The sequence below is a fragment of the Dipodomys ordii genome, unplaced genomic scaffold (assembly GCF_000151885.1).
Source record: "Dipodomys ordii isolate 6190 unplaced genomic scaffold, Dord_2.0 Scaffold73, whole genome shotgun sequence".
In the NCBI taxonomy this organism is placed as follows: Eukaryota; Metazoa; Chordata; class Mammalia; order Rodentia; family Heteromyidae; genus Dipodomys; species Dipodomys ordii.
In genome coordinates this window covers 7,815,190-7,830,510 of record NW_012267289.1, presented here as the reverse complement: position 1 = coordinate 7,830,510, position 15,321 = coordinate 7,815,190, and the positions used below count along the sequence as shown (strand labels likewise).

The 15,321-nt window shown below is 35.5% G+C and overlaps 1 protein-coding gene across 1 annotated transcript in view; it reads right to left on the bottom strand.

The window, feature by feature from the left end:
* The window catches only part of Epha6 (EPH receptor A6), a 737,672-nt gene that overhangs the window by 421,307 nt on the left and 301,044 nt on the right, over positions 1-15,321 (bottom strand). The window contains exon 5 of the mRNA XM_013024079.1: positions 8,631-8,966. Within this exon, the coding sequence (XP_012879533.1) occupies positions 8,631-8,966 (336 nt within the window). The remainder of the gene's footprint in view (positions 1-8,630; positions 8,967-15,321) is intronic.

Here is a 15,321-nt window from a genome sequence, read left to right as displayed (position 1 = left end):
GAGGCTGCAATGCTTGGTAAGAAATGTACGCATTATCCTGCCCATGTAATTGTAACCCCTCTGTACAGTATGTTCACAAATAAAATAAAATTAAATTAAAAAAAAGATAATTAACCAAAAAAAAAGAAATGCCTTTCTTTTTTGAGGGTTAATGTTATCCCCTGCTACTTTGCCAATGTTTTGAATTTGCTCAAGTAATTGGGGAGTGGGGTCTGAGGGATTCTTTAAATACAAGATCATGTCATCTGTAAAGAGGGAGAGTTTTAACTTCATGTTTCCCTATTTGGTTCCCTTTTATGTTTGCATCTTGTCTTATTGCTTTAGCTAGGCATTCTAATACTAAATTGAAGAGAAGTAGAGAGAGGGACATCCTTGTCTTGTTCCTGAGTTTAGAGGAAATGATTTTAATTTTTCACCATTAAGGATAACGCTGTCTGTAGGTTTGACATATACAGCCTTTATTATACTGAGGAATGTTCCATGGATTCCTTGTTTTTCCAGAGCCTTCATCATAAAGGGGTGTTGTATCTTGTCAAATGATTTTTCTCAATCTATTGAGATAACTATGTGGTTGTTATCTTTGTTCTTTTTGATATGATAAGTTATATTAATTGATTTGCATATATTGAACCAACTTTGCATCCCTGAAATGAACATACAGCTCCCCTATGACCCAGCAATCCCACTTTTGAGCATTTATCCAAATGATCACAAACAAGACCATTCTAAAGCTACCAGTACAACTGTGTTTATTGCATCATTATTTACCATAGCTAAGATATGGAACCAACCCAGATGCCTTCAGGAGATGAATGGATTAAGAAAATGTCATACATATACATGTATATATGAATATATGAATTCTATATATGAATTCTATGTCTCCATCAAAAAGAATGACATTTGTTAGGAAATGGAAAAAGTTGGGAAAAATTATATTTAGTGAAGTAAGCCAGGCCCAAAGAAACATAGGCCCCATGGTTTCCCTTACTCACAATAAATAGTATATGTCTGGGACAATTAGAAAAGGTCAAAAGCTATGTACATATGACCAGATAAAATGAAGTTAAGCTAAATGAAACCCAAGATAGGGACACAAGTGGTATTTTTCTTTCTTGCTATTGTTTCTAATGTATTTATAAGGTACCATGTGATTTTTTTTTTGTTGCTTTGTATGTTCCTCCTCCAAGCTATAACCCCTGTTTTCACTGTATTTGATGTTGGCATAATTTGGGGAGGGGAAGGGAAAAAACAAAATGTTTAAATAAGGATACAGGTTGACCCATTGTAGCAATGAGATGTACAAGACACCATGTTGAAAAATGAACTTTACAATTTAGGCTGCGGGGTTGGGGGGTTGGGGAGTGTAGTTGTGTAGGTGGGAGGGATGGGATGGAAGGGGAAAAACAGGAGGAGGCAACAATGCTTGATAAGAAATGTACTCATTACCTTGCCCATGTAACTGTAACACCTCTGTACAGTATTTTCAGAATAAAAATCATTTAAAAAAAGAAAGAAAAATCATGATAATGAACCATGACTGTGATTCAAAAAATACATGACTGTGATTATAATAAAGATAGATGTGCACATTACTGGTTGGGAATAGTTATTCAATTTTTTAAAATTCTTTACTGGAAGCTGAGTTGCTGACCAAGTTTATATATTGTTCCAGTCCTGGAACTTAAACCCAGGTCTGGGCTCTGTACATGAGCCTTTGTGCTCAAGATTTACACTCTACCATTTGACCCACAACTCTACTTTTTGTTGAATAACTGGAGATAATCTTCACTGAATTTCCTGCCTGGACTAGATTTGAACTGCAATCTCAAATCTCAGCCTTATTAGTAATTATGATCATAGGCATGTGTCACCTGTGGTTAGATTCCAAATAAAAATTTAAGATTAAAGACCTTTTTCTAAAATCTCAATTAATCAAAAGATGCTTGACACCAAAAGATGCCTGCTTGGAAAATCCTTTGCTGAATTTTTCAAGGATAAAAATAATATTTTATTATTATTCAGACTTATAATTTAATATTTGGCAAACCTGTAAATTACTTAGTAATGATTAACTACATTGATATTTCAATTATTATCCACAAGTAACCTATTTACTGTATCTTTTGTGATAGTAATGTTTTTCTCAATAAGCGAGAAAAATCTTTTTTTTTAATTATGTTGGTTGTGGGGTTTGAACTCTGAGCCTGGGTGCTGTCTCTTAGCTCTTCATCTCAAGGCTAGTGCTCTACCACTTGAGCCACACTGCCACTTCAGGTATACTGGAGGAAAGAGTCTCATGGACTTTCCTGCCTACACTGGCTTTGAAATGTGATCCTCAGATCTCAGCCTCCTGAGTAGCTACCATTACAAGTGTGAGCCATCAGTGCTTGGTAGAAAAATCTTATACTTAATAAAAATTGTCTGAAGCTTCTTAAAGTGAAATTTGCTTAGGTATAAGAAATATGAATAGCAAAACCAATAACCTATCTCTCTTCATTTAACACAGGTTATTGTATTAATTTTTAATAAAAACTAAAATGTATTATGTTCCTGGTTTATATTCACTGCGGACTTAATTAAGAATTTAAAACTTGCACATTAAGTTTCTTTTAACTTTGAATAGAGTTGCACAAGATAGATAGAAAGATAGATAGAGAGATAGATAGATAGATAGATGTATATATATATATATGCATATTCACTGTCAATATTTTTTAAAACAATGAGGCCTCAGAGAGATAACCAGAGGTAAAATACATTACTGTACAGGTATAAAGATGCCCCTAATTAACTACCCTAGCAACACACTGAAGGCTGGCCTTTAAAATAATCCGTACTTCCAGAGTGCAGTGAACTGTAAATCAAAAATACATTGCAAGCTTATAAATATATTGAGAATTTGGTTGGTTTAAATTTCTTTTCAAAGTCAGCTCAATTAATTATTGCTGCCGAAGCATATATATGAAATCTGCAATCTAAATGTGAGCAAGCCTAAGGCAGACCTATACAGAACAGTTACTCAAGGGCAAAGATAGGGGTGTTGAAGGTGTATTTTAGGAAGCCAATGAATTGGACAACTTTTTTCTGACAGTAATTGCTTTAAAGACCCTTGAGCAACTATCAGCCCAATTGGTAATTTAGCATGTCTTTCTCTTTGAACATGGCCCTTAAAATTTTTTGCACTTGTCAGGATTTCTACAAACACAATTTATTTTGCTGTGACTATTCATGAGTTACAGTTTCCTTTACTGTTTATTACTTGAATAATTATTTAGTAAATTACACACTTTAATTTTTTTGTCTTGTATTGAACATGAAAACAAAATGTTTCCTTGGTGTGTGTTGCTTTCTTGTTTTGGTCTCTAGATCAACACCTTTCAAGACCATGTAACTAAACTATGAAAAATGACATTGAACCTATTATCTTAAGGATTACAGAAGTTAATGAATTAATATTTAGTACAAAGAGTCTAATTCGTGAACTTTATTTATTTATTTATTTATATTTGTAGGTCGTGGGACTTGAACTCTGGGCCTGGGTGTTGTCCCTGAGCTCTTCAGCTCAAGGCTAGTGCTCTATCATATATATATATATATATATATATATATATATATATATATATATATATATATATATATATATATATTTATCCAGGTGTTGGTGGCACACAGCTGTAATCCTAGCTACTCAGTTGGCTGAGATCTGAGGATTGCTGTTCAAAGCCACCCTGGGCAAAAAGTCCCTTTGACACTCTTATCATCAATTAACCACTCAAAAAACAGAAGTGGTGCTGTGGCTCAAGTGGTAGAGCACTAGCCTTGAGCACAAAAGGGCTCAGGGACAGTGCCCAGGCCCTAAGTTCAAGCCTCACAACTGACAAAAGAAATGTATATATATATATATGTGTATATACGCATATATATGTATATATATGTATATGTATATATATGAATACAATTTAAAAACTTTTTTGGGGGCTTCAGTCGTGGGGCCTGAACTCAGAGCCTGGGCTCTGTCCCTCAGCTCTTCAGCTCAAGGCTAATGCTCTACCACTTGAGCTACAGTGCCACTTCTGGCTTTTTTCTTTTTGCTTATGTGGTGCTGGGGGCCTCATTCATGCAAGGCAACTGCTCTACCACTGAGCCACCTTCCCAGCCCCTTTAAAAAGTTTTATAACCAAATTTAATTATTTTACTTTATCATTAGAAATAATGGCAGTGGGTTGTAGTTTTTGATCAGCAATCTTTAGAACTAATCTGCTAAGGCAGAGAACAGAAGGCTAATATGCTTACATTGATAGCACATTTTATAATATTCAGCTCCCACTAAAAGAGAGAGCAAGAAAAACAGAGAAAAAGAAATTCCATTTTGAACAAGCATAAAGCAAAGTGATGGGGAGTCATTTTTTAAATGACAGGAAAAATTGCTTAGTAAACTCAAACACTGTAATTCTACAACATTATTAGATTCTGCTTTATTTATTGGAGACAGTTTTGAAGATTATCTCCACATTGATGTATGTATAATAATCTTTTAAATTAAATATTCTCAGCCATTTTATATCTTCTTTTAATAGATTTTTAATGTTTTTCCTATGTATTTTGTGGACATAATCATGTTTTAAATTTTGTAGTTTGAGGCAATTTCAGGTTCACAGAAAATTGCAAAAGAAAAAGGAAAAATAGGAAGGCCTGGTACATCTTTTGTCCAGATTCTCCTTACATTAACTATTTCCCTAACTTAATACAATAAAACTCAAAAGTTGACATTAGAATAATGAAAGTGAACATTTGTGCCTTTGCAGTTCTATGAATTGTATCACATATTTAGCTTCTAGTAACTTCCACTGCATTCCAGAAAACGAAATGTATCATCACCACAAGGTTCCTTCCTGCTGACACTTCATGGCCACACTGCTCTCTTCCAAATCCCTAATGCCTGGCAACTGCTGCTCTCTACCCATATTATTATGCTATTTCAAGAATATTATGTAAATGGAATTGTACAGTATGCATGTTTTTGAGATTAGCTTTTTTAATCAGTATAATACCTTTGAGGTTCATCCAAGATACATGCATCAACACTTTGTTCATTTTTAATGTTAAGTAGTATCTCTATATATTCAGTGTGATCTTATTTAAAATCACTATGTATTGCCTCAGTTTATGTTATAGAATAAAGTGTGCTAGTCTTCAAAATTTATATCATATTATTTTATGTTAGAGTCCTAAGCTTCAGAACTTAGAATATGAATAGAGCTATATTTAAACTAGGGGCTTAATGAATAATTAAGATAATATAGAAGCTCTATAAAAGGGCTCCACTGAATAACATAATACGAAGAATGCAATAGGAAACTAGACACCAAGAAAAAATGATATATCAAGACATAGAAGAATAGAGGGATCTGTAAGCTACAGAGACAGAGCTCAGAGTAAAATCAAGGCTGTTGATGAGTTGATCTTGGATGCATAGCCTACAGAACCATAGAAAATAAATATCTGTTTTTGAAGTCACACAGTCTAAGGTATTTTATATGGTTTCCTTTTTATATTTTATTTTATTGTAAAGATGCTGTACAGAGGGGTGACAGTTACATGAGTAAGGTCATGAGTACATTTCTTGTCGAGCATTGTTATCCCTTTCCTTGTTGTTCTCCAACTATTCCTTCTCCGCCCTACCTCCCCTGAAGTTGTAAAGTTCATTTCCGATATACTGTCTTGTAGGTGTCATTGTTGCAATGGCTATTAGAGTACATAAAACTGGGTCATATTTATAAATTAATAACACACATATGTGTTTACTTACAATATTTTGTGGTAATCATTTGTGTATCATATAATTTATGAACTCTTCTTTAAGGAATTGGGTTAAGTCTCTGAAGCTTTTCCTGTATCGTAGTCTGTAATACAACTATGGTGTAGGGAAGTAAAGACAGTATATATGTATACATATAAAATCCTAAAAGTGGTCATGTCTGACTGAATCACAAATTTACAGTATTATAAAAGGTACAATTAACGGAACTTACCAGTTTCTTTTCTTTTTTTTTTTGTTCAGTCATGGGTCTTGAACTCTGGGCTTGGGTGCTGTCCCTCAGCTCTTAGCTCAAGGCTAGCATTCTACCAACCACAGTGCCACTTCTAGTTTTCTGGTGGTTAATTGGTGATAAGAGTCTCACAGGCTTTCCTGCCTATGCTTGCTTTGAACCTTGTTCCTCAGTTCTCAGGCTCCTGAGTAGCTGGCATTACAGGTTTGAGCCACCAGAGCCCAGCTCAGATTTTTAAAGATAGTTTAACTACTTGTTGAAAACTACCCATAGACAACAGCATTTGCACATTTTTAGAGGGGATCTTGGCTGGAATGCTTTTAGAACAGACACATGAATTATAATCAAAATAACTTTACAGAACTGGCTTTGACATGTAAAAAGAGATGTCAACCTAATTAGAAAAATGAAAATTTAGTTGATTTAATGATAAAGTCATTAATTACCTTCACCTAACGTTATCTACTCTTGATGTGGACACCCAATAATGGACCCAATTATTGCAGATACATCTTACCTCCTTTTGCATAAGTAGATTTATTACAAAACAGATTATGCCTTTCCGGTGGGAAACCTATCCCACACACTCTATAGCTTTACTGTCTTTTTGACTTCATGGGAAGACCATCAAAAATACAAATGACTTTAGAGGTATGCTACAATAGACACAATATTTTATAGAAAATGTGGAAAAATCCCTTCAGATACTCAGTCTTCATAGAAATCTCCCAAACCTGGAAGTATTCCTCAATAGAGAAACATCTGTCGAATTAGCAAAATATCAACAATATCCAATACAATCCCCTTTCAACATGCAGGATGCCTGTTCAATGTCTGCTAGACTGTCACTTGAATACCACTCCATGATTCAAAATAATGCATACACCTACCAACTTCAGAGCAAAGAATACATATACCTTTTCCTGGATATTTCTGACTTTTTGTCTTTTCACAACATAACTAATACCAGTTTTTTCTTTCCCCATGACCTAAAATCAGAAATCAGGCTCTAACAGGAGTCATTCTCTCTGGGTGATGTTCAGTCTGGGAGCATACAATAACATCAAAACTCTCACTGATAGCAAGTCCACATCAGGAAGGTTGGACCCAACCAACATGTCTTAAGAAGCGCTAACACCACCTGCAACTAGGTGGCCACCTTTACTTTTAGGGTTGGCTCCTTCTGATCTTCTTCATCTGTGGGAACAACTCTTACTGATGCCTATTAACCAGCTGGACTGGTGTCTACACTCTGATTTGTTTCCCCATACCTCAGTTTTCTCAGATGACTAAATGTTTGATGATGACTAAGACTTTTCTCTCCTAGCTGTAATTGTGGAGGTAGAGATACTAAGCACAAATTGGCAGGCATAGCTACCTCTCTAATAAATGATCAAATTATAATATGTTCACCTCAATCACTGACCTCCAGAGGCCGATAAACTTCCTCACAGCGGTAGCACTTCAAAACCATTCAAGGTTGGACTTACATAGAGGTGGGTGGAATTTGTGTCTTCTTACATGAAGAAGGTTTCTTCTTAGTAAATGAGACCAGCATAGTCCTAGAGGCAGCGAAGAGGCCCAGAGATATGGCCTCAGACTTCAGAGAAGAAACAGCTAAGGGCTTAGGGCCACTGGTGCTTCCCCTCCAGATGACACCTGTTCATACTACTTTCAATAGTGATGTTTGACCTTTTCATTATTAACCTTGTCACCGTTTTTCCCCAACATTTTGAGATTTCGTTAAGGGCACCTACACAAAAATGTATTGACAATATTCTTCTCAAATGGTGTCATTACCTGCAAAATCTTTTGATCTCCAATGATCACACCAGACCTCCTTTTAAGTCTTTACTTCATTTCTTCCTTTATCCCTATTATCCCACCATAAACACTGTCCTTCCTATGCAGGAAGTAGACAGAAGAACCTTCCCTGCCCAGGCTCCTATCTTACCCCTTTCAACAACTAATAAAAACAAAAGGTAAAATCAGTACGTCTGAATAGCCAGATGTAGTTATCTCCAAACTCCAGACCATTCCATTGATGTAAGCAAGTTCCCACTTTACTTTCTCTCCTGACTGACTGTAACCCGTTTGGCTGGTACCAGACCAAGGCTGAAGGTTGCTTTAAAACAGACCAAGGTTTTGCACAGACATCCCTTGCCTTGCTCACTCCCTCTCCCCAGCTGCAAATCCACTGCGCACATTATCTACAGTTATCATCAGTTACATTCCTACCAGCCCTCACCAAACAACTCTATCATGCCCACAGACTCACTATGAAATGAATGAATCTGTTAAGTTTTGGCTGGAAGCTTTCACCACAGGTTTTTCCTCCCAAATACATCTGTGCTGGTACTGCGCCATCTTTTGGTCTGTTCTCTGTGCCTTTGGAACCTAACTATAATATCAAAACTACTGTCTGAACCTTAGGAAAGAAGAGAAAAATCTTTTCTGAAGTCTGTAGCATATATTATTGTCTTGCACCAAACACAGATACATGCTTAATTATGCATAGCATATTATGCATAAGAAGGAGCGAGAACTCAGTTTTGAGAGAGCAGCAGTGGAACTTACCATCTTGATCCGTGGTCACTGTAATAGCTGTGAATGGCTTGGGAGAAAAACTCAACTCAGAAACTCCATTCATGGCTTCAATTTCAAAGGTGTAATTCACGTGAGAAACAAAGTCAAGTACTATCACAGAGTTGTTGGTTAGGCCAGTATGTCTTGGGATGAAGCGGAGTCCTCCACCACAGTCCTCACATTGGCTGGTGTCTAAGCCACATTTCTTACAGATTACACTGTAGGTGACATCTTTTCTCCCTCCTGTGTCACTTGGTGGGCTCCATTCCAAAATTAGGGCTGTTTCATTGATGTTAAAAGCCACATTCCTAGGAGCTGAAGGTGGCCCTAGAGAAAAGCAATTAAAAAAAAGATGTGCATGTATAGGACAATGAATGATGAGCCAAATTGAAAACTTCATAAATACTTATTGGTTTCTATTAGTACATCTCTTTTTCTTATGGTCAGTATAACATGTGGTTCAAAGTCTACTGAGGGAAGTCTATAATTCTAACTTCTAGACATACGAATTCAAATATTTAATGTCAAATGCAGATGATTTCCATATTTTTTGACTGAAAATATGTGTGACAAAGATTATTTTAAATTATGTGATGGCTGTAACTATTACCTTATTAATTATATCCCCATTTAAAATTTTAAAAAGCTACTAACAAGCATATACACAATTTGTACTCGGTCTCTTTTTGATACTATGGTTTGTAGACAAAACTCACATTCATTCTCTTTGAAACCATTCACAATCTCTTTTCCAAACATTGGGAAATAATGGCAATAATTATGAATGGAAAGACAAATGGAGGAAGAGGAGAAATGGAAATTGGAGGTAGTATAATTTCTTTAATGAGCACTTTCCCAATTCGAAGGTACAAAAGCATTATATGGCAGCATTTAGAAAGGCACCATATGTAAAACATGTTCAGTAGACTTAGATTTATTTTATTCTTGCTAAACACAAGTAAATTTGTCCTTAAATATAAGAGTATCACTAAAAGAAATCCAATCAGCACTTTTATTTTTCATCAATGATGTATGAATTAACATCCTTATGAAGTAGAAAAAACATTGTTCTCACTGTTTTTCTGAACAGATTGCACTGTGTGGAATACTTAAGAAATATTATTTATTCCAGGCTGTTTAAAAAACAATGGCTATCATCCTTTAATAATCTGAGTTTTTCAATTTTTAGTTTGTCATCATTTTTTGAACAAACACTACTTGAATATCTGCTCAGAGCCAGGTACTGTACTAATTGCTTTATGTGAAATACTAAGAAATGAATATTCTGTAAGGATAATACAGGTGAAAGATATTGTGGAAAATAACTCTGGTTTGTTCTAGTTGAACAAACAGAATCCCTGCTCTAGTTTTAGATGCATTTCTTTTCAGAAACGCAAAATAAATGTCTAAGTTTCTGTTCCCAAGAAAATGAATTTCCTCTGGGAATTCCACTAAGAGTAAAGAGATTTCTTTGTAACATTCTTTCCTTAAAATGAAATTCAAGGTTTGATGTAAGCTTTTATAAATACTGATATTTTATAGCAGATTCTCTGTTTTAACAGTAGTAAATGTATTAGACATTATGTCTTCTTTGTTGCTTTTTACATTTTTATGGAATGTCTAGATTAAAAACACAGAAACAGAAAATGAAATTCTACCCCTCTGTACATCACCTTTGCACTAAAATTAAACAAATAACATTTTTTTCAAAAACAGCCGAAATAAACTGTCAAGAGAACCTTACTTTTTTTTTTTTTTTTTGGTTGGTCGTGAGGCCTGAACTCTGGGCCTGGGCACTGTCCCTTGGCTCTTCAGCTCAAGGCTAGCACTCTACCACTAGAGTCACAGCTCCACTTCCGGCTTTTTCTGCTTATGTGGTGCTGAGGAATCGAACCCAAGGCCTCATGCATGCAAGGCAAGCACTCTACCACTGAGCCACCTTCCCAGCCCCGAGAACCTTACTTTAGGTAAGATACTGAGAAGGGTTTGGGAAGTAGTGAGAGGTATGTAGAGAAGGGCAGGAAGAATATTAGAGATCCAAACCATGTAAGTTGTCAAGCAATATCTTGAAATAGACATAGGAGTGGCAGAAAAACAATGTGAATAGATTTCAGATGGAAAATGCAAAAAGTAAGTTTTAAGTAATAGGAAAAGAGTCAATAATTCAGGCCAGCAAGGGTAATTGAAATGAAGTTGAATGTTTTACTGTATGCCAAGAAAAAATATATAGCTCTTACATATGGAAGTGTTATAGAATGAATATTCTGGGTATACTTTGGTGAATGGTCCGTGTGAGGTTAGCAAACTTAGCAAGGAGTCTATTAGATAGTCATAAAATAGAAAGACATTAGCCATAAATCTGTATGACTATATTTTGGCTTTCAAATATTAAGAGTGTCATATATTTTCCTTTAATTTTGATGTCAGCAAACTTTAGAGTAGGTCCTTAACCCCTTATATGAGCATCACCTGAAGTAGGACCTAGAAATGACCAGGAATTTTTCTAAAAGGTTTTTGAATGTTTTGCTTTATGTTATATTATTTGCTCTTCATGTTCTAGAGACCTACAGAGGTATACCATCATGAAGAAAAATGTGAGGGATATCATATACTTCAGCATAGGGACAAATGTGCTTTTCACATTCAGACTGGACTTGTGCTTAGGAGAGAAAAAATTGCTATTATCTTAGTGTTTTCCTACAGAATGACATGTTTATATTGTTGGGTGTCCTTTTATTTATAATAAGAAACAACAATTATTATTTGCTTATAACTCTATAACTAGGAAGGATGTTATCAATTTTGTTATGGGATTCTACAATTATACAACTATCTGCCTGGAGATGGTAAAAGAAAAATTAACAAAAAGACCAACACCCTTCCACTCAAGGGCCCTCAGACCAATTTGCATGGCGATTAAATAGCTTTTTAATTGCTGTTAAATTATGCCAGCTAAACTGTGATTTCATGCAAATATTAAGCTGTAATGACATGCAGTGAATCATTTACTAAGATTTAGAACTTGGAACAAAGAGCGACAATTAATTCTAATCCTCAGATTCAACCAAATTATGTGTCACTGGCATTTTATGAATGTGGCCTGATTGCTTTGTTATCATTTATAAATTACACAAAGATTATAGGACACATTGAAAAAAATAACTCAGCAGAAATAACTCGTTTAAAGATAACTATATTGAAAACTCTCAGGGACTTCCTTAAGTTGATTTCTCTCTTTTGAAGGAAACAAATCATTTACACAAAAATGAACTCTTCCACCCTACCTTCTAAACTCATTTGAAAACAAAAGAACAATTATTTGATCTGCAATTAGAATTTTTTCCAAGCCTATCCCAAAAGAAGTCTTGATAAATCAAGTTTCCTTCTACCAATTTTCCTACAAAGTTATTTCTACTGGTTTTTCTATCTTTTTTTTTCTGCTAGTGATTCTACTTGAAAACATATTTCTTGCTTTGGTTTGGGTTTTTCCTTTTAAACTTCTAAAGAAGAAAGAATGAGTGCTCTCACAGTAAAACATTGCAGAAGCTTGTGAGAAGCCTGTTTCTTTCCTTCACAGGAATGGTCTACCCCATCTGGCTCTCAGTACAGCAGAAGCCAAGTGTACTGTTTTTTGACCTCAAGAATAAGGAAAAATAGATTTGGGGGTTATGGTAGTATATGAGGCATACCATCACTTGGTAGACTGAGGAGGATTTTGTTTCAAGTTCAAGGCTAGCCTGGGCTAGACTTAATTTAAACACATACACACATACACACACTCACACACACTAAGAAAACAGAACAAAATGTCATAATTTGATGATCAATATTTCTTCTTCTTGGTTGCCAGCCTATGGTGTTATGGGAAGGTAGTAAAAAGTTTAGGTGGTAGATCTAGTGGTCACTAGTTTACTGGGGGTCTGGATCACCAACTCTTTTTATCTCTCTCTCTGCTCACTGGATGCCATGAAGTAAGCAATTTTGTTTCACTATTGAAGAGGAACTGAAACCATAAGCCAATATGTCTTTCCACCATTAAATTGATTTCTTCAGGCACTTTTCACAGAGTGACAAAAATCTGCTCACACAAATTGATCCCAGAACATAAAGTCACAAAAGAGTATAGTTTATTATGTTCTATTTTGCCACTTCTTGAATGATTACCTTTGTTAGTTTAATGACTACTGGGAATGTAATAATATTGTTTCCTAAAATAAAGCAAATTTATTCATAGTCACGAGCTTGTAAATGAGAAGCAAATAATTTAATGTTAATATGTGTCAAAGAACTACTATAATACCACAAAAATGTTCTAGGTAGCCATGTAAAAATGTTTAGGTAGATGGCTTTATGAATTAGTAACTCTAGAATATTCACTAAAAAGATAAATGCATTGGGACAAAGAGTGCAAATTTTCCCCCAAATAAGCTATTCTATATAATGATAAAAATAATTTAAAATTCCATTTAGCTGAGTATGGGTGGCTCACACCTATAGACCTAGCTTTTGAGGAGTCTGAGATCTGAGGATTTCAATTTGATGCTAAATCATACAGGAAAGTCTGTGAGACTCATCTCCAATAAACAACCAAAAAAGTTGAAAGTGGAGCTGTAGCTCAAGTGATAGAGAGCTAGCTTGAGCAAGTACACTCAGGGGCAGTGGTTGGATCCTGAGTTCAAGCCCCAGACCACTACTACCTCCACCAACAAAATATATCACTTATTTAGCACATATAGTAATTGAAATGTTGAAGGGAGAACTCAAACAGCGTAATTTCTTAGAAACACTATGTCAAAAGATCAACGAAACAAACACCAGGAAAGGGTACTTGAAAGGGGTGGGAAAAGTGGGATTAGAGAGAGGGGGTAGATGAATTAAGAGAAGAAGAGGGGAGACTATAATAACAATCAGTGTATCTCATACAGAATTAAGGAAAATGAAGGAAGGGTTTTGGACTGGGAGGAATTCATTGGACTGATCAGAATGCATTATATTCACAAACTGCTTTGTTGAATGGCAAGTACTTTGTACAAATATGTAAAAACAATAAAAATTAAAATAGTCTCTATTAAGCCATTTTTTTTGCAATTTCAATTTAACTTTATTTTTGGTGATTCTGCCAATGGAACCTAGGACTTCATGTCTCCTAGAAATGTACTTTTGTACTTAAGCTATACGATTAGTCCTTTTGTTTTTTTATTGTGTTTTTCAGATAAAGTGTTGCTAACTTTGGCCAGGCTAGACTTAGACTTGTGATCTTCCTGTCACTGCTGCCCAAATAGCTAGGAGTACAGGTATTTATCACCATGCCTAGCTATGATTTTTAATTTTATTTACTATTATACATTAATCTAATGTCGTTCCTAAGTAATCTTTAAAAATGTGTTCTATAAACTAATTTTTGTATTCTTCTTTGGACCACTTTTGCTTTATCTAAAAGTTTTAGTTATTTCATTAACTATGTATAATTTGGAAATGGATGAAAATTATTCATAAAATTGACACAAATCTTGGCATAGAAAAAAGAACTATCTCAGTTTGATAGGATAAAAAATAGAGTACAGGGACAGATATTAATCATGTCAGTGTTATATAATTCATTAGAGATAGCATGATATCTATTCTTTTTATGATTATAGATTTTTAAAAAGAAATTACCACATTGTATATTTCAGATAAGTAAAAAGCCTGACAAATAGATATTCAAAAGTATTTTATGCCGGGCGCTGGTGGCTCACACCTGTAATCCTACCTACTCAGCAGGCTGAGAACTGAGGATCATGGTTCAAAGCCAGCCCGAACAGTAAAATCCTTGAGACTCTTATTCCAATAAACCACTAGAAAGAGCTGTGGCTCAAGTGGTAGAGTGCTGGCCTTGTGCTCAAGGGAGGAAGAACAGCGCCCAAGCCCAGAGTTCAAGCCCCATGACCAAAAAAAAAAAGTATCTTATAAGCCAGGCACTGGGGTCTCATGCCAGTAATCCAAGCTACTCCTGAGGCTGAGATCTGAGGATCATGGTTTGAGGCCAGCCTGGGCAGGAAAGTCCACGAGACTCTTATCTCTAATAAACTACTCAGAAAAGGATGGCTGGAAGTGGCACTGTGGTTCAAGTGGTACAGTGCTAACCTTGAGCTAAAGAAGTGCAGTGACAGAACCCGGCTCTGCATTCAAGCCTCAGGACTGGCACGCATGCACAAACACACACACACACACACACACACACACCACACAGACACCACACACACACATCACACACACACACACCATGCACACACACACCATGCACACACACACATACACACACCACACCACACACACACCACACACACCACACACACACACCACACACACACCACACACACACACACACACACACACACACACACACACACACACACACACAAGAAAACCACCAGTCTCTGGCCTTTCTCTTGATAGCTTAGCCTCTTTTGCTGCATCTTTAATATCTTTACACATTTTGTTCCTCAATTGGATTTTGCCAATTCTGCTTTATGGAAAATTTCCAATCGGATTTAGCTGTTACCCTTTTTATGACAATTCCCAACTGTTCTCACACAAAATTGATCAGTTTTTTATACATTTTAACATAATAATATAGCTAACTTTAAGAATGGCTTAGTATTTCACATGATTTATTTTATTCAGCGATGAAGAATAACTC